We start from the raw sequence: 19467 nt of genomic DNA on the forward strand, positions 1-19467 counted from the left end.
TAATGCGGGTCTATGTGTGGGAAGAAAGGGCAGCACGGTGAAACAGTGGTTATCTTTGCTCCATTGTAGCACTGGAATATTGAAGTAAAGAAAGATCACTATCATAGTATTATAACTGCAGGTCTTCCTCATTACTTTTACTTTCCTAGACTCAAAGGGATTTGCTTTACATTTTTGCACCTATCTGATCAAAATACCTGAAGCTGCTGCTTATCTGCTGCTCATCTGGTGAGTTAATATTTTCCTCCATACATGGTTAAACTTCAGCAACTGTGACAAAATAATTCAGATTGCCTAACACAAATGATTCTTTGCATGGGTACATCTACCCTGGGTGTTGCAGTTAAATTGACAGTTTAATTGGAATTTGAATAGATTCCTCCAAGTGTGGGTTGGGTAACCCAAGTTGGGTAAAAAAACTAAGTTTTACTTCTTGGGATTAATGTCCGTATTCTCTAATCCACCAAATCATATGTTACCATCATATAAACAATGGAGTCTAATAGAGCAGGACACAAACATTTGTCAGATAATCCTAGATTTCATCAAAACTGCAACTATCAATTGAAATTTACGGATTCAAAGACAATTTTGATTTTGATGCCAACTGCATTGCTTATTTAAATAAATAGAAAGGAAAAAAATTAATATTTTACATGCACAGGCTTCTCAAACATTGTCTTCATTTGAATGTTAATGTTTTGTTTAGAGACATCTGGTGAACAAAGGAAAATCTCGGAAAGGTTAGCTTGTTAAGAAGTTTAATTGATGGAAATGGATGTTTGCTTTATGCATGACAACATTCAGCATTGCTGTGCTCACAACGGGTTTTCGTTTACTATTTTACTAGTTTTTGCCTTGCTCTGCCTTTAAGCAGTGCAAAATAATATTCTTTAGGGCCCCAATTATCTCCTATTTTTAAGCAAAACAAAACCTCCATAATTACTGTATTATGATTGTACTTATATCAAGTAACTTTTTATTTTTTCAACTGTATTACTGTATATTCTGACCAAATTAATGTGTACATTATTATCTCTTAATGGGCATACTCAAAATAAGATGATAAAGTTAAGGCAGTGACTAAAATTATCCAGGTGGATCACTATTGCAATGTGTATAATTCATTTTGCACCTGTCAGATTTTTGTGAGGTGCACTCCAGAATGCATTAAATGCTTCATCAATTCAAAGGTGGGAAGCAAATTATAATTCTGCTTAAGCTTATAAGTATCAGTCAGGCACACCTTTGCATGTGTCACTGTCACAGCCCTGCAGCTGTATAGGGACATGCATTATTGGTGCATTTATACCAAGCTTGTACTTTAACACTCGTTAATAGACCCATCATATAGGTGCTGTAGGTTGTCATTGCATAACTAAATCTACTCATTGGGTTATTGCTTCCAATGATGCATGTCCCTAAAATACCTTTTATATAATAAGAATAGTAGTTATGGACCTCTTTTGGTGACTCCTGTCGACAACGGTTGCTGTTCCACCATAATTCGAGGGCAGCCACCAGGCAAGCAAGCAGTAATCCAATTGCCAGGATGCAGAATACTCCAGCAAAACTGTGCAGCTTTAGTGCTTTGCCATCTGTTTGTGCATTATTATGACTGTTTAAATCACATCGTCCCATTCGTGGCCACCATTTCTGTTTCAGAACATCCAAATAACCAGTTTCTTGAAACTCTAGAATTCTGAAAAACAGGGAAAAAAGTTTTCCATAAATGTAGTTAAACTTTGTTCAGGATCTGGCACAGGTGGTGAGTCAAGACTGATAACTACAATGTCTGTGGATCAATATCACATACAGCAATGGGAAAAAGCAAACTAAAATGTCTGAACAGTAAGGTAATTGTATAACCTATTCAGCCTAAATAGTTAACAGGAAATATTCCAGTTATCATCAGGGTTAACAATCTAAAAAGTATCATATCATACCAAAAGGTATTGTTATTTTCCATTTTTTATGAATAAGTCAACCTAATCCTAATGTGTTTTTAAGTAAGTAGGTGCTAGCTACTTTAAAAGTTTTAGCAATCCAACCAGAGTTCTATCTCTTACATCTACTCAGGGGCGGATCCAGGGGGGGCAACGGGGCAATTGCCCCCTCTGAGAATACCGCCAGCTTATGACAGCGTGGCTGGTTCCGCGGGTACAATCGTGGCCGGTTCCGTGGGTGCCAGTGCAGCCGGTTCCGCGGGTGCCAGCGCGGTCGGTTCCGCGTGTGCCAGCGTGGCCTGTGATTGCGCTGAGTGGACGGGTGAGGGGGGCAGCTGGGCATCCTAGGAGGGCTGCTGGCCAATCTGGAAGCCAGCGGGCAGGGGAGCAGGGAGATGACATCATCTCTCACTGCCCTGCATCCCTGCAGTTCGGCCCTCACTGTGCAGGAAGCTGTGTGCAGCAGAGAGATTATATCATCTCTCTGCTGCCTATCTTCACTCTGGGACTCAACAAAAGAACACCTTAGCAGAAAAGTGACACAGTAGGTGACAATCCGTAATGTGTGGCAGGCTACGTGGCAAGTGGCAATCCGCAATGTGTGGCAGAATACGTGGCAAGTGGCAATCCACAATGTGTGGCAGACTACGTGGCAAGTGGCAATCCGCAATGTGTGGCAGACTACGTGGCAAGTGGCAATCCGTAATGTGTGGCAGACTATGTGGCAAGTGACAATGCGCAATGTGTGGCAGACTACGTGGCAAGTGGCAATCCACAATGTGTGGCAGGCGACGTGGCAAGTGACAATCTGCAATGTGTGGCAGGCTACGTGGCAAGTGACAATCTGCAATGTGAGGCAGGTAACGTGGCAGGTGGCAATCAGCAATGTGTGGAAGGCGACGTGGCAAGTGACAATCCGCAATGTGTGGCAGGCTAGGTGGCAATCCGCATTTGGTGGCAGGCGACGTGGCAAGTGACAATCTGCAATGTGTGGCAGGTGACGTGGCAAGTGACAATCTGCAATGTATGGCAGGCTACGTGGAAATCTGCATCTGGTGGCAGGCGTCGTGGCAAGTGACAATCCGCAATGTGTGGCAGGTGACGTGGCAAGTGACAATCCGCAATGTGTGGCATGCTACGTGGCAATCCGCATCTGGTGGCAGGCGACGTGGCAAGTGACAATCCGCAACGTGTGGCAGGTGACGTGGCAAGTGACAATCAGCAATGTGTGGCAGGCTATGTGGCAATCCACATCTGGTGGCAGGTGACATGGCAAGTGACAATCCGCACTGTGTGGCAGGTGACGTGGCAAGTGACAATCCGCAATGTGTGGCAGGCTACGTGGTAAGTGACAATCCGCAATGTGTGGCAGGTGATGTAGCAAATGACAATCCGCAATGTGTGGCAGGCTACGTGGCAAGTGGCAATCCGCAATGTGTGGCAGGCGACGTGGCAAGTGACAATCCGCAATGTATGGCAGGTGACATGGCAAGTGACAATATGCAATGTGTGGCAGGTGACGTGGCAAGTGACAATCCGCAATGTGTGGCAGGCTACGTGGCAAGTGGCAATCCGCAATGTGTGGCAGGTGACGTGGCAAGTAACAATCCGCATTTGGTGACAAGTGACATGGCAAGTGACAATCCGCATTTGCTGGCAGGCGACATTGCATATGACACCCTCAGGGCTCCCACTGATTCTGCATTATGGTGAGTTGAACCATTTAATTTTATATTACAATGTATTAATAGAAATAATGTGCTTCAATCATCCTGACACCATAACAACCATGGTGCCGTAATGATTGAAGCGCCAATACCAGTTATTTCCCATATAAATTGCACCCAAAAAAACATATTTTATAGCAGTGCCCCTCCCGAGACTGGACTCTGGATCCGCCCCTGCATCTACTACATGCAGTCTTTCTTCTCCTTCTGCAGATTTAGAACTCTTAATGGTCCTACTGCATTATTGGTCATTTAAAGTCCAATTCAGGGCTCTCATCCATTTCCTGGCAGTCATTTTGGTCAGAGCCACCTGAAACAGACATGGAACCATATAAAGATGCCACAAGAATGACAACATAACACAGACCTGAGGTGTGCCCTTTTCAGTTGGTCAATATGCCAAAAAAGGGAGCGTCCCAGAGATGAAAAGGGTAATGGGTGGGAGGGTATTGTGCACCATAACCGACAAGTAATACAGGTGAGTGGGCTGCTTAAATACCCCCCGGGCTCCTCCCATAAATAATTATATATATATATATATATATATATATATATATATATATATATATATATATATAATTATTTATTTATTCTTTCTAGATGTTTCAAGATGGTCATATGATGAACAGAATACTTTTCCCCTTTAGATTTTCTCCAGTGGTGAGTAATACTTAATGCTGCAGAGAGCAGTCAGATCATCTCTATGCATTAATTGATGTAAGTGCAAGGCATCATGGGAACCCATTCTATTATTTCACAAATTCAATGCAAAGAGTGAAAACCTCTTTTTAATAAGGGAGGATTTTGAATCTCAAGTTGGAAGATATCACTACTATAGTCCCCAAGATATCGAAGATGCAGAATAATGATCCAAACTTTCAGCATCAATTCAGAATACAGTAGATATCAGTTAAAGCACCCGTTAAGTATGGTCAAAGCTTTTTTTTTTTTTTTTTGGTCATACTTCCCTTATGGGTCACAGAAGTGCACTTATAGTGGCTTGAAAAAGTATTCATACCTCTTGAAAAGTCCCACATTTTGTCATGTTACAAGCAAAAACTTAAATGTAATTTATTGGGATTTTATGTGTTAGACTAACACAAAGTGGCACATAATTGTGAAGTGGAAGGAAAATGATAAATGATTTTCCAAATTTTTATACAAATAAATATATCCGAAAACTGTGGCGTGCATTTTTATTCAGCCTCCTTTACTCTGAGGAACCTAACTAAAATCTAGTGGAACCAATTGCCTTCAGAAGTTACCTAATTATTAAATAGAGTCCACCTGTGTGTAATTTAATCTCAGTTTAAACACAGCTGTTTTGTGAAGCCCTCAGTGGTTTGTTAGAGAACCTTAATGAATAAACAGCATCATGAAGGCCAAGGAACACACCAGGTACGTTAGGGATAAATTTGAGGAGAAGTTTAAAGCAGGGTTAGGTTATAAAAAAATATCCCAAGCTTTGAACAAGATTCAATCCATCATCCAAAAATGGAAAGAGTATGGCACAACTGCAAGCCTACCAAGACATGGCTGTCCACCTAAATGGACAGGCTGGGCAAGGAGAACATTATTAAAGAAGCAGCTAAGAGGCCTCTGGAAACTCTGGAGGAGGTGCAGAGATCCACAGCTCAGATGGGAGAATCTGTCTACAGGACAACTATTAGCTGTGCACTCCACAAATCTGACCTTTATGGAAGAGTGGCAAGAGGAAAGCCATTGCTGAAAGAAAGCCATAAGATGTCTTGTTTGCAGTTTGTAAGAAGCCATGTGGGGAACAAAGAAAACATGTGGAAGAAGGTGCTCTGGTCAGATGACAGATGTCAGAATACAACAGTATTAGAATTAGATATCAATTGTGTATACAATGTTGTAATACGACCTTTAGCACGGGGTTCCTTGAGACAAAATCTTTCAAATTGAGAAATATTATGTAAGTTTACATTTAAATTGAGAAGAGGAGTATAAAAATCTTTGATTTGGAGATATCTGAATATTTCTGATTGTGGAAGCTTATATAATTCACATAGATCTGTAAAAGATTTTATTGATGTATTTGAAGTTAAATTATATAGACAAGTGATACCAGCCTTAGACCAAGCTTTAAAAGTATTGGGATATTTCCAGGCTGGGTAAAAAGTTGGATTCTTGTGGAAAGATAATAGCGGATTTTATGGAGATTGCAAACCATGGGAATTTCTATACCTATCCCATATAGATAGAGAGTGCTTAGAAATGGGGTTATTTATAGACTTACGATCCGCAGGTTGTAACCATAATATATTGTTTATAGGAAGGGGATCACAGTCTACAGCTTCAATGAGGACCCATAAAGGAATCTCTGTAGAATAGTGATATTTTGTTAATTGAGATAATTGAGCTGCCTTATAATATATGTTAAAGTCTGGAAATCCCAAACCACCCAAAGCTTTGGGGAGAACAAGTGTTTTTTTGTGAAGTCTGGGTTTTATTTCCCCCCAAGTAAATTTTGTTACTTTTTGTTGAATCAGCCTAAGAAAATATGCAGGAATATGAATCGGGAGGTTTTCCCAAACCATGATATCGGCATTGATGACCAATTAGATAACGACCTTGTAATATTTTTTAATAGAGCTGGGTAATTAGCTGCAAATAAATCGGAGGGGTTAGGAGTAATCTGCACACCCAGATATGGGAGGCTATGATCTGCCCACTTAAAGGTTAGTGAATTTTGTAAAGATTGTTTATCTTTCTCGACAAGTGAAATGTTTAATGCTGAAGATTTTTGAATATTGACCTTAAGGCCCAAAATAAACGAGAATTCTTGTAGTACAACCATAAGATTTGGGGCCGAAACATGTGGAGAAGATAGAAAAAGGAGAATATCGTCTGCGAATAAACAGAGCTTATGATGAAAGCCACCCATTTCAATACCTGTTATAGTGGGTTCCATCCTAATTCTTTGTGCTAAAGGTTCAATGAGTAAAGCAAATAATAATGGCGAAAGTGGACATCCTTGATGGGTCCCCCTGAGTATATTAAACTCGTCCGATTTGTAGCCTGCATATCTGATATAAGCTTTGGGATCTTGATACAAATTAGAGATCCATCGTAAAAAATTAGGGCCGAATCCCCATTTGGAAAGGGTATAGTTCATATATGACCATGATACTGTGTCAAAAGCTTTCATATCTAAAAAAAGAAAACAAGTGGGAATACGTCTTTTTTTTTGCGGCATGTGACAGGAGTGTTGCACGTCTAATATTATCTTCTGCTTGACGTCATGGAATGAAGCCCACATGATCACGATGTATAAGATTGCCTATAATAGTATTTAATCTGTTAGCTAGAATTTTGGCTAAAATTTTTATGTCCAAATTTAGTAACGAAATAGGGCAATAATTAGACCATATTGAATCGTCTGTGTGAGGTTTAGGGAGCATACAGATGATTGCAGTTAGGGTTTCTCTACTAAAAGAATGACCTTCCAAAAGGGAATTAAAAGTGTTTGTCAAGACTGGAGATAGGGTGTCTACAAACGTTTTGTAATACAGCGCAGAAAAACCATCAGGACCTGGCCTTTTACTTAGTTTCAGATTTTTGATAACTTCAGATACCTCTATAATTGACACTGGTTCCTCCATCATTTCCATTTGTGTTTTAGATAGTGTCAGTAGAGATATATGAGAGAAAAAATCATTCGCTCTAGAAGGGTCCAACTCATTATTAGAAGAGTATAATTTTTTTAATTGTGTTTTGAATTTTTGTAATATTTTCAAAGGATTATTTGTGTATACCCCCCTAGAGATTTTCAGACGTATCGGTTCCGTTGGGTTCTGGTAGGATTTTAATGCCCTGGCTAATAGTGTGTGAGGTTTATTCGCATTGATATAGAAATTGTGTTGTGATCTCTTGATGGTTTTATCCACTGCTTCAGTAAGGAATAGATCAAATTCCAATTTAGCTTTGTCAAGATTTATTTTAAATAAAGAAGAAGGGTTATTTTGGAATGCTGTGTGACATTTATTGAAATTTGTTTCTAAAGTCTAAAGGATTTTCCGCTCTCTGTTGAATATGTTTGCTTGCTGTAGACATATGCCACGGAGAACAGGTTTGTGTTCTTCCCATAATGTAGTCGGAGAGATGTCAGGTGTGGAGTTATATTTTATCTAATCTTTAAGCGCAATTTCAATATTATTTTTATGAGCTGGATTTTTGAGTAGGAAATCTCTTAATATGCATGTTGGATCTTTTTTTTTTTGAATTATAGAGGCAACAGTAATGTACAGCGCACTATGATCGGACCCTGGGATGGGAATCATTTTTGTAGATATTATTTCTGGAATTAGCCCTATGGACATAAATATATGGTCTATCCTAGAGAATGAGCGATGAGGGAACGAGTAATGTGTGTATTGTCTCTTGGTTGGATTCAATTCTCTCCAAGTATCTACTAGGTTATGTTTTGTAATTAGTTTTGATAAGAGTTGTTTGTCTGCTGTATGTGACTGTGGGATTGGTGATTTATCCAAAAATGGAAATATGGTCTGATTAGAATCTCCACATAGAATTGTAGTACCTATTTTGTGGTGTTCTATAGTTTGAAATAAATGAGAAAGAAAGGAAATAGGATTTTTGTTAGGAGCGTAGTATGATGTAATGGTGATAGCGGTATCAAGTAGGTTTCCTTTAAGAATCAAGTAACGACCTTCTGGATCCTTAATTTCCTTCATTAGTGAAAATGGTGTATTGCGATGGAAAGCTATAAGCACGCCTCGTTTTTTTAGAGGAGGCCAAAGCTGTGTATACTTGGGGGTAGTCTTTACTGAAAAATTTGGGAGTGGATTGTGACGCAAAATGAGTCTCTTGGAGGCAAACTATATGTCTTTTTTTGAATGAAAATGTGTGGAACGTTTTGTCCCTGAGTATTTAATGATATGATGTTTAATGGGGCCATGGAGTTGGGAAAAGTAAATATATGTTGGTGTTTATGTTAGAGAGTGTGTAATATAAGAAATTATTTGTCTCCAGAGTATAGGGGTGAAGGGAGGGAGGGGAAAGGAGATAATGACTGAAAAAGAAAATATAATTAATATAAAATATTGAAATATATCTTAACATATCTATGTTCTTAATGTGTCCGTTGGGAGGAGAAAATCTCTCCCTCCAAGGGTACATGAGCCACTGTCAACTGCCCGGTGTACACCGAGCTGCTGAGGGTAGCAAGAGAGGGTGCAAGGAACTTCCCTGCAGAACACCAGGAGCCAATCATATAATTTCATTTTTCAAGCAAAAAATAAAAATGTAAGATTAATGCAACCTCAGAGACAAAGAAGAGAAGAGAGAGAAAAAAAACAGTTATAATAAGGTGCCTAAATTATTAGGAACATTTCTTAAATAAGATTATGATAAAAATATTGATTGGAAGTCAGTGAAAAAACTTGGCAGTAGCCATTCTGTTGAAAAAGCAAGATAGTAGCCTCAGTACAGGTGTTTATCAGTCCATAGTGTCAGCCAGATCTGGATCCGGAGGTGGAGATTGTATGCAACTTCTTTTCTGTGGATTGTAGTCTTTTTCTCTTCTGGAAGCAGAGGATGGATTATCAGCATACGAGGATGATTTTTAGCGAGTGTCTGAAGCATCTCTTGATGTGTTTATCATCCCTAGTTTCTGTAAAGTAGTTTGCAGGTCCTTAGCTGTTCGGCACATATATGTGTGACTTTGGAAAGTAAAACGCACTGAGAAAGGAAAGCCCCATTGGTAGATTATGTAATTTCACTGTAATATTTGCAGTAGTGGTTTCAGGGTTCTTCTTTTGTTGATTGTGATTTGTGAGAGGTCTGTGAATAATTGATATTTATGACCCTGGAAAATTAGGGGATCTTTATTTCTAGCTGTATTTAGCAGTAGTCACGGGGAGGACCATTTGTTTTCTTTGGTGCTAGGGCTCTATGAACCCGGTCCATTTCAAGATGCTCTAGTGGGATAGCTGGTTGTAATTCTTGAAAAAGTGCAGTAATAGCACTGTTTAAATCAGTCACAGATTCGAGTATTCCTCTAATACGTATATTGTAGCGTCTTGCAAGATTTTCGAAATCTTCCAATTTGGATTGTAATATGTCATTTTCCTCTTTAAGAAAATCAATTTCTGAGGTAATGTTAGATGTATAATTTTTCAGATCGTCTGCTCTAATTTCCAGTGCTGATGTATGCTGACCAAGTTTTCTAATTTCTTTAGTAAGGTTTGTGGTGATGGTATCTGCAGTGGATTTTAGTGATTTTTGAAGTAGATTTTCTATTTGTTTCAGCGTTACAGGAGGGGATAAGTCTTTTTGTGTGGAAAGTTCTAAATTCTCCAGAACTGACATATTTTTCTCAGGTATTTGGTGAGAGAGACTATGTGCCTTTAATGAGAGAACATCTTTATGTAAAGCAGCAGAAGGGGCTGTCTGTTTATTCTCCTCACTGTGTCTCCCCTCAGAGGGGGAGGATTTCAGTGCCATACTGCTGTGTGTGTGAGGCGGCGCTTTCTTGTTAATTTTCTGCTTCATAAGTCTCCTCTGACCCCCCCGAATGTCACCTATGTAAGGTAGGGATATTTATCAACCGTTTGGTATGATGTATGTGCGGAGGGTCAAGTTACCTCCGCCGTTATATGGCTCCGTTGTCCTGCTGAGAATGGAGCTCCAAGCCAGCATTACCTCTCGGCTCGGCTCCGCCTGAGGTTCAGCATTTTCATGACCGCATAAAATATGAAAAAAAAAAAAGCTTGGACCCACTCCTGTAAGTGCTTGTGATGCATCACATCTGGAAAGTTGCAGACAAATGTTAAGAACAACACGCCAAGTAACTAAATTCCTAAGATCTTAAAATAATTTGAACACAAGATAGATTTAACATTTTGAAAAAACGCAGTTACATAGTTAACCACTTCCTGCCCACCATATGCAAAATGACAGCCGTAGAGTGGCTCTATTATCCTGACTGGACGTCATATGACATCCAGCAGATAAGCCACGCGAGGGCATGCAGGGCGATTGGTAGTGCGGTGTGTCACTCTGACATACCCGATTTCTGATCCCGATAAAGAGCCTATAACGTAGGCTCTTTAGCATGTGATCAGCTGTGTATAATCAAAGCTGGTCACATTGTAACTAGGAAGTGCCGTTTATCTGTTTTTTCTCTTTGCGTGCTGACAAGGCATGAGTAGAGGAGCGCTGATCGGTGGCTCTCCTTAAAGGGGGGTCTGTGCTGATAATCAGGGCAGCCTTGGGACTGGGGCAGAGGTTCAACTTCTAGCAGGACAACGACCCTAAACATACAACCAGAGCTCAATGGAATGGTTTAGATCAAAGCATCTTCATGTGTTAGAATGGCCTAGTCAAAATCCAGACCTAACTCCAATTGAGATTCTGTGGCAAGACTTGAAAATTGCTGTTCACAGATGCTCTCCATCTAATCTGACAGAGCTTGAGTTATTTTGCAAAGAAGAATGGGCAAACACTCTCTGTCACTCTCTAGATGTGCAAAACTGGTAGAGACATCCACAAAAAGAATTGCAGCTGTAATTGCAGAGAAACGTGGTTCCGCAAAGTATTAACTCAGGGGGACTGAATACACACCACACTTTTCACATATTTATTTGTAAAAACTATTTGGAAACCCATTTATCATTTTCCTTTCACTTCACAATTATGTGCCATTGTGTGTTGGTCTATCACTTTTTCAAGCTACTGTATCACCAACAGAAAGCTCTATTTGTGGGAAAAAAAATTATTAAAATTTTGTTTGGGTACAGTGTTGCATGACAACACAATTGTCATTCAAAATGCGACAGTGCTGAAAGCTCAAAATTGGCCTGAGCAGGAAGGGGGTGCTGTGTATTGAAGTGACTTTTAAAGTGGTTGTAAACCCTTACAAACCACTTTGACCTACAGGTAAGCCTAGATTAAGGCTTACCTGTAGGTCCAAGAAATATCTCCTAAACCTATACGGTTTAGGAGATATTTACCTGAAGACGCCACCAAAATGCTACTACTGGTTGTGACACACCTCTCTCCTCCACCCCCTCCTCTACTTCTTCCTCCATGGCCTCTTCCAGTGCTTTGTCCTCGGAACCAGCGGTGCTCCGTAGGCGTTCAAGGGGCTATGCGAGTACGCAGGCAAAAAGATGCCATGCCGTGCTTGTGCTGGTTTGTTTGGGGGACAGGAGCCACACTGTGGCAGATATTTTGTCAGCTCTGCAGGGGCAGGCTGAGAGGTGGTTGACGCCAGGAATGGTGGTTTGCGACAATGGCATCAACCTCCTCTCCGCCCTCCAACAGGAACAACTGACCCATGTGCCCTGTGTGGTTCACGTCCTTAACCTGGTGGTGCAGCGGTTCTTGGGCAGGTACTCGGGCTTACAGGATGTCCTGATGCAGGCCAGGAAAGTCTGTGTGCATTTCCGCCAATCATTTAATGCCAGTGCTTGGCTGGCTGAGCTCCAAAAGGAGTTGACCCGGCCCAAGAACCACCTTATATGTGACATTTTTTTTTATAAGTCTAGAAAGTTTTTTGAATTTTTTTGAAACACAGGCTGTTTTCCTTTACTAGGAAACCATTTCTAGCTTCCATAGTACAATCACTCTATAAGCGATACATTTTTTGTTTTCACATGTACTTTAACTTTGTTTGTTTGAATGTCTGCAGCTAAGTTTGCTTAAGTAAGCGCAGTGTTTTACTTTCTTTTTATATGTGACATGCCCACCAGGTGTAACTCAATGTTGGTCATGCTGCAGCGGCTGCACACGCAGCAGAGGGCCATCAATGAGTACCTGTGCGACTACGGCACCAGGACAGGGTTAGGGGAGCTTGTTTTTTTTTCCACCACGCCAGTGGGGCATGATCAGGGATCTATGCACTGTCCTGTCACCATTTGAGGAGGCCTCGAGTATGGTGAGCAGTGACAGTGCATGCATCAGTGAGACTGTACCTCTTGTCCACCTGTTGGAGCATACGCTGCGTGGAATAATGGACAGGGCACTTGAGGCAGAACAGAGGCAGGGAAAGGAGGACTTCCTTGCCTCTCAAGGACCCCTTTATCCAGACAGTGTTCCTGCTGTCCCACCCAATCCTCTGGCTTAATGGGTCTTGAGGATGGATCACTGGCCAGAGCTTGCACAGTATGCAATTGAGCTACTGGCCCATCCTGCATCCAGTGTTCTTCGGGAACACACCTTCAGTGCTGCTGGTGGATTTGTAACCAATCACAGGGTGCGCCTGTCCACCGACTCGGTTGATCTTCATAAAGATGAATCAGTCTTGGATCACCACCAGCTACCAAGCACCTGAAGCTGATGTAACCGAATATTTTTTTTTAAATGTCCCATCCCTTCAAGACTGCCTATGCTGATGCTGAGTGACTGTCCTGTTATGTTGAATGACTATCCTCTTCCTCCTCAATGATCCTGCTGATAGCTTGACAGAATATTTTTTGTTCTGGGTGATGACACCAGTGGCTAAGGCCCAATTTGTTTAACAGGGGCATATAATTACAATTTATGATGCAATGCTTTGCAGCAGGGCTCATTCCTGCACTCCAACTAGAGTATCTGGGAGAGGTTGCAGTGTTGTGGCACCAGCACCAGTGCCTAAGGCACAATTTCTCAGCCCCTGTTTAATAGGGGCATGTAATTACAATTTTTGATGCAATGCTTTGCAGCAGGGCTCATTCCTGCACTCCAACTAGAGTATCTGGGAGAGGTTGCAGTGTCGTGGCACCAGCACCAGTGCCTAAGGTCCAATTTTCCGGCCGCATGTAATTACAATTCTTGATATAATATTTCACAGCAAGGCCTATTCCTGCGCCCACCGAGAGTAACTGTGAGGACTTATATTGTCGTGGCACCAGCACTACTACCACCACCACAACCATCAAAGACCCAATTTTTCTACCACTGTTCAAAAATGGCATGTAATTACAATTAATGATATAATTGTTCACAGCAGGGTGCTCCAGCGCCCACCAAGAGTCACTTTGTGGGCTTACAGTGTTGTGGCATCACCAACACCTTAGGCCCACATTTCTGCAGAGCATACAGAGCAGGCCCCTACTTTCAAACATCCAATTTACAAACGTCTCCTACTTGCAAATGGAAAGAGACAACAGGAAGGGAGATGAAAAAACAGGGATGATAACCCTTCCCTATGTTTACCAAAAAGCTTAAAAATACATTTTTTGACTGGAGCTACACTTTAAAAATGTACCAGTTCAAAATTACAAACAGATTGTACTTAACACAACAAACCTACACAGTCCCTGTCTTGTTTGCACTGCCTGTATACTGCTGTTCTGAATATATAGGGCCTGGGGCCCCACACCTTTCCTTTTTTTAATTCGGATACGGGGTTCTCCTTAATATCCGTACAAGACACAAATGGGCTGGTAATGGGCAGGGGGTGCTACCCATGCCATTTTTTCTCAATGATTTTCATCCGTATTGCCGGAGCCAGATATTACATTAAAACCGCAAGCAGTTAAATGTCATTTTGTGCAGGGACTGTTCTAAACACGGGAAACACGTGCCACTTCACAGGCATACTATAGACAACCCCCAGGCACGATGTTTAAATGAATATTTCACTTTTTTTTCACTTTAATCGTTATTAAAATCAGTGCTCCCGAAAAAATTTTTTAGTATTGACCCATGTCCCCTGGGGCAGGAGTCGGGTCCCTAAACCCTTTTTAGGACAATATCTTGCATATTAGCCATTAAAATTAGCACTTTTTATTTCGAAAGTTCGAGTCCCATAGACTTCCATGGGGTTCTAAAGTTTGTACGAATTTTCAGTTCGTTCGAAAGTTCTGGTGTTTGGCTTTTCCCTACTCTCTACTTTTCTTAGGACCAGTTTTGATATTGTCCCCTTTCACCATCACAACAATGTTTCATTAGGACTAAAGGACTCTGTAAGAACATAAATAATGGAAAGTTTTATCGGCCAAGCTAGCTTTAGGTAGCTTTGAAACAGGAAGAAGCATAGATATTACAATAAGGACCCTCCCACACTGCAGACAAGGAGGAGAAAAATGTGACCTGGTCTGGTTTTAAATGCCAAATTTAAAGCCATACATAGTTCCTTTTGACAGTCCGTTTTGAAGAGTGCAAAATCAATCAGTGTGTGTGTGGTGGAAGTGCTGGCATGCTGCTCTGTCACTGCTCACATGAGGCATGGAGTCATCAGGTGACGGTGCATGGCGTCAGCCATCTTGTGTTTTTGGGCTTGTGAGAGAGGCATGTGAACAAAGTATGGCGTTTTACAACAGCTCTTCAAATCTTTGAGTTTGTTTGCCAAACACGAGAGTGAATGGCAACATCATTATACATATAATGGAACATTGCTTCATCGTATATCTATACATATATTTTTCACTATTAAGAACATGTTTTGTATTTTTTTAAACACATTTGAGAGCCCTACTGTGGATTATATTATATATTAACTGTTATATATTTATGATTTTCACCTTTTGTTATATTATTAATTTAATTACTCTTATTAACACCCTCTCATCCAGTCTTCATCAGCTCTTTTCTACCTTTAACGCTCTACTTCATCTTCCACTACCTCTACCTGCTAACTCACTCACTACCCATGGAATTGCCAATTATTTTAAAAATAAGAATAAAACAAACAATTTGTGATGAATTCCCCTCTCTCTAGTGCAGTTAGCCAAAACCTACAGGTCTGGTCCCCCCACCTCCCAACCTGTTAATAGACAATGAAAAGAGAAGAAGCAGACCAATGGGCTCTTCCGTTATTCTGTTCATCATTCTGCTCTCTCCTGCCAGCATTCTCCTTGCCCTACAACACAGCTGACTGGCTCCTTGAGCTGCTACTCTCTCTCCTAATCAGAGCTGTGCTCTACAAAAGATTCCTAGCAGCTGATACTTACTGTACACTCATTTCATCTCACAAAAGTGAATACACCCCTCACATTTTTGTAAATATTTTATCTTTTTATGCGACAACACTGAAGAAATTACACTTTGCTACAATGTAAAGTGGTGAGTGTACAGCTTGTATAACAGTGTAAATTTGCTGTCCCCTCAAAATAACTCAACACACAGCCATTAATGTTTAAACCGCTGGCAACAAAAGTGATTACACCCCTAAGTGAAAATGTTCACATTGGGCCAAATTAGCCATTTTCTCTCTCCGGTGTGATGTAACCCGTTAGTGTTACAAGGTCTCAGGTGTGGATGGGGAGCAAGTGTGTTAAATTTGGTGTCATTGCTCTCACTCTCTCATACTGGTCACTGGAAGTTCAACATGGCACCTCATGGCAAAGAACTCTCTGAGGATCTGAAAAAAATAATTGTTGCTCTACATAAAAATGGTTTAGGCTATAAAAAGATTGCCCTGAAACTGAGCTGCAGCACAACAGGCCTCACCATGGTCGACCAAAGAAGTTGAGTGCACATGCTCAGCATCATATCCAGATGTTGTGTTGTCTTTGGGAAATAGACGTATGAGTGCTGCTAGAATTGCTGCAGAGGTTGAAGGGGTTGGGGGTCAGCCTGTCAGTGCTCAGACCATATGCCGCACACTGCAACAAATTGGTCTGCGTGGCTGTTGTCCCAGAAGGAAGACTCTTCTAGAAATTGTTCACAAGAAAGCCTGCAAACATTTTTCTGAAGACAAGCAGACTATGGACTTGGATTACTGGAACCATGTCCTGTGGTCTGATGAAACCAAGATAAACTTATTTGGTTCAGATGGTGTCAAGCGTGTGTGGCAGCAACCAGGTGAGGGGTACAAAGACAAATGTGTCTTGCCTACAGTCAAGCATGGTGGTGGGAATGTCATGGTCTGGGGCTGCATGAGTGTTGCCGAATCTGGGGAGCTACAGTTCATTGAGGGAACCATGGATGTCAACATGTAATGTGACATACTGAAGCAGAACATGATACCCTCCCTTCAGAGACTGGGCCACAGGGCAGTATTCCAACATGATAACGACCACAAACACACCTCCAAGATGACCACTGCCTTGCTAAAGAAGATGAGAGTAAAGGTGATGGACTGGCCAAGCATGTCTCCAGCCCTAAATTCTATTGAGCATCTGTGGGGCATCCTCAAATGGAAGGTGGAGGAGCACAAGGTCTCTAACACCGACCAGCTCCAGGAAGTCGTCATGGAGGAGTAGAAGAGGACTCCTTTGGCAACCTGTAAAGTTCTGGTGAACTCCATGCCCAAGAAGGTTAAGGAAGTACTGGAAAATATTGGTGGCCACACAAAATATTGACACTTTGGGCCTAATTTGGACATTTTCAGTTAGGGCTATACTCACTTTTGTTGGCAGCGGTTAGACATTAATGGTTGTGTGTTGAGTTATAGCAAAGTGTAATTTCTTCAGCGTTGTCACATGAAAAGATATAATAAAATATTTACAAAAATGTGAAGGGTGTACTCACTTTTGTGAGATACTGTATTTGTATTAAAATATGTTTACTAAAGTATTATTGGATATAGAGGTGCATTACTTTGTGTCCTTGATATCTGCATGGAGTTCAGATTAAAAAAAAAAAAAAAAACTTATGAAACCAGCCAATGCTTTTATACGCATAGGAAACATTCCCTGGACCACAATAAGAAAAAAAAAAAATGATATGAACTTTTTTTCCAAAACTTTATATTATTAAATAAAAACAGTATGCAAAATAGGTTTAACATGGAAATTAAATTTTACAAACATCTGATTACTATAGCTGCAAATGGGTCCAGTAACCCATAAACCTCATACACTGGTTTTCATTATTCTAATTACAGGAAAATGTTGAAGGCTTGTACTTGCTTGCTTGCTTTGGGTCATATAACTGTTATGCTCTTTACATAGTGTTATTTAAAAAAGATCAGATCCAGCTCTACAATTCATGCTTCTAATTAACACAGCAAGCTATTTCTGGTAATTATACAAAAAAAATATCAGTCCAAATATGTAACTATCTAGAACTGAAAAACGTGACTATGTTATCTTAGCTTCATAGCAATGTGGAATAACAGTCTATGTCCATTCTAATTAATGCTGTCTGCTGCTATTAAATATTTTTACCCAAACATGTTGTAATCTTCACCTAAAAAGTTAAAGTGCACCTGAATAAAAAACATGAAGATTTGCTATCTTATATGAAACATTTATATATGTTAATTATACCCATGAAGTGCCTAGAAAAGTTTATATCTTCTGAAAAATTGCAGAGCACTTTCTATGAATAAAGTGGTTGTAACTCTATAAAAAAAAGAGAGCTCCTGTTCCCTTATAGCAGCTGCAGTATTTATTTTTTTCTGAAGGAACCTGGACCTCCTCTTTAACCAGTTCCCGACCGGCGCACGACGATGTACGTTGGCAGAATGGCATGGGCAGGCCTATTGGCGTACAGGTACGTCCATTTTTATACGCGTGCCGGTGGGGCCCCCCGTGAGTCCGGCCGCCGGTCTTGCGGACTCGATCGCTGTGGGGATACCCGCAATTGTCTCACGGGGTGGCTGAACGGGAAGATGCCGTTTGTAAACAGCATCTCCCCGTTCTGCCTAGCAACAAGTGACGCTGATCTCTGCTCCATGTGATTGGAGTAGAGATCAGTGTTCACTAAAACAAAGCCCAGCCCCCCACAGTTAGTAGCACACCCCTAGGAACACTTAACTCCTACACTGCCACCCCCTGGTTAACCCCTTCACTGCCAGTGTCATTTACACAGGAATCACTGCATTTGTATAGCATTGATTGTTGTATAAATGACAATGGTCCCAAAAATGTGTCAAAAAATGTCCTTTGTGTCCGCCATAATGTTGCAGTCAGAATAAAAATCGCTGATCGCTGCCATTACTAGTAAAAAAAAAATTATTAATAAAAATGCCATAAAACTATCCCCTATTTTGTAAACGCTATAACTTTTGCGCAAACCAATCAATAATCGCTTATTGCGATTTTTTTTACCAAAAATATGTAGAAGAATATGTATCGGCCTAAACTGAGGGAAAAAATGTTTTTTTTATATATTTTTGAAGGATATTTATTATAACAAAAAGTAAAAAACAATGCATTTTTTTCAAAATTGTCGCTCTATTTTTGTTTATAGCGCAAAAAATAAAAACCGCAGAGGTAATCAAATATAAATATCACATTTTGTTTGGGAGCCACGTCGCACGACCACACAATTGTCAGTTAAAGGGATGCAGTGCTGAATCGCAAAAAGTGGTCTGGTCATAAGCCAGCAAAATGGTCGGGTCTGAAAGTGGTTAAAGATCTGCAGTGAAAGGATCTGACTGCTTCTGCCTCATTCATTCTGCAGATCTGTGCTTTCTTTGAGACTCCTATTGCTTCTCCCACCGATTGCCAGATCGCCAGTTATCAGGGTTATCTTTGACTTGAGCAAACTAAACCCTGCTCCTCTAGAAATGTGCAGACTTGAAAAATGTGCTTCAGATAGAGTTGTTATGTTACTAATTTTGTTTTGTTGATTCGTTTCAGAATCCGTTTAACTTCATTTTATTTTTCGTTTAATTTTGTGTCGTTTCAGTTGATTAGAATTCAGTGTGAAGAATAGCTCATTGTTAAAGAGGTGTTCCCCTGAAGAAAAAAATTATTAAAAGTCGGCAGCTACAAATACTGCAGCTGCTGACTTTTAATAATCGGACACTTACCTGTCCCAGGGTCCAGCGATGAGGGGGAACGAAGCCCCGCTCCTGCCCTCCTCCTCTCGGCATTGCAACTGTGGGCACCCGGCTGCGCATGCATGAGTGGCGCCGCGCAGTCATCTGGGACCTG

The 19467-nt window shown here is 40.8% G+C and overlaps 1 protein-coding gene across 3 annotated transcripts in view; it reads right to left on the reverse strand.

The window, feature by feature from the left end:
- GRID1 (glutamate ionotropic receptor delta type subunit 1) overlaps window positions 1-19467 on the reverse strand; it is a 1763123-nt gene that overhangs the window by 71700 nt on the left and 1671956 nt on the right. For 2 of the 3 annotated variants that reach the window (XM_077454598.1, XM_077454599.1), the window contains exon 15: window positions 1462-1702. In XM_077454598.1, coding sequence (XP_077310724.1) covers window positions 1462-1702 — 241 coding nt within the window. Of the gene's footprint in view, window positions 1-1430; window positions 1703-19467 lie in introns of all 3 variants that reach the window. The other variant, XM_077454600.1, reaches the window with a different exon arrangement.

This window comes from Lithobates pipiens, unplaced genomic scaffold (assembly GCF_037356315.1).
Source record: "Lithobates pipiens isolate NorthernLeopardFrog02 unplaced genomic scaffold, aLitPip1_a1.2 Scaffold_25, whole genome shotgun sequence".
NCBI lineage: Eukaryota > Metazoa > Chordata > Amphibia > Anura > Ranidae > Lithobates > Lithobates pipiens.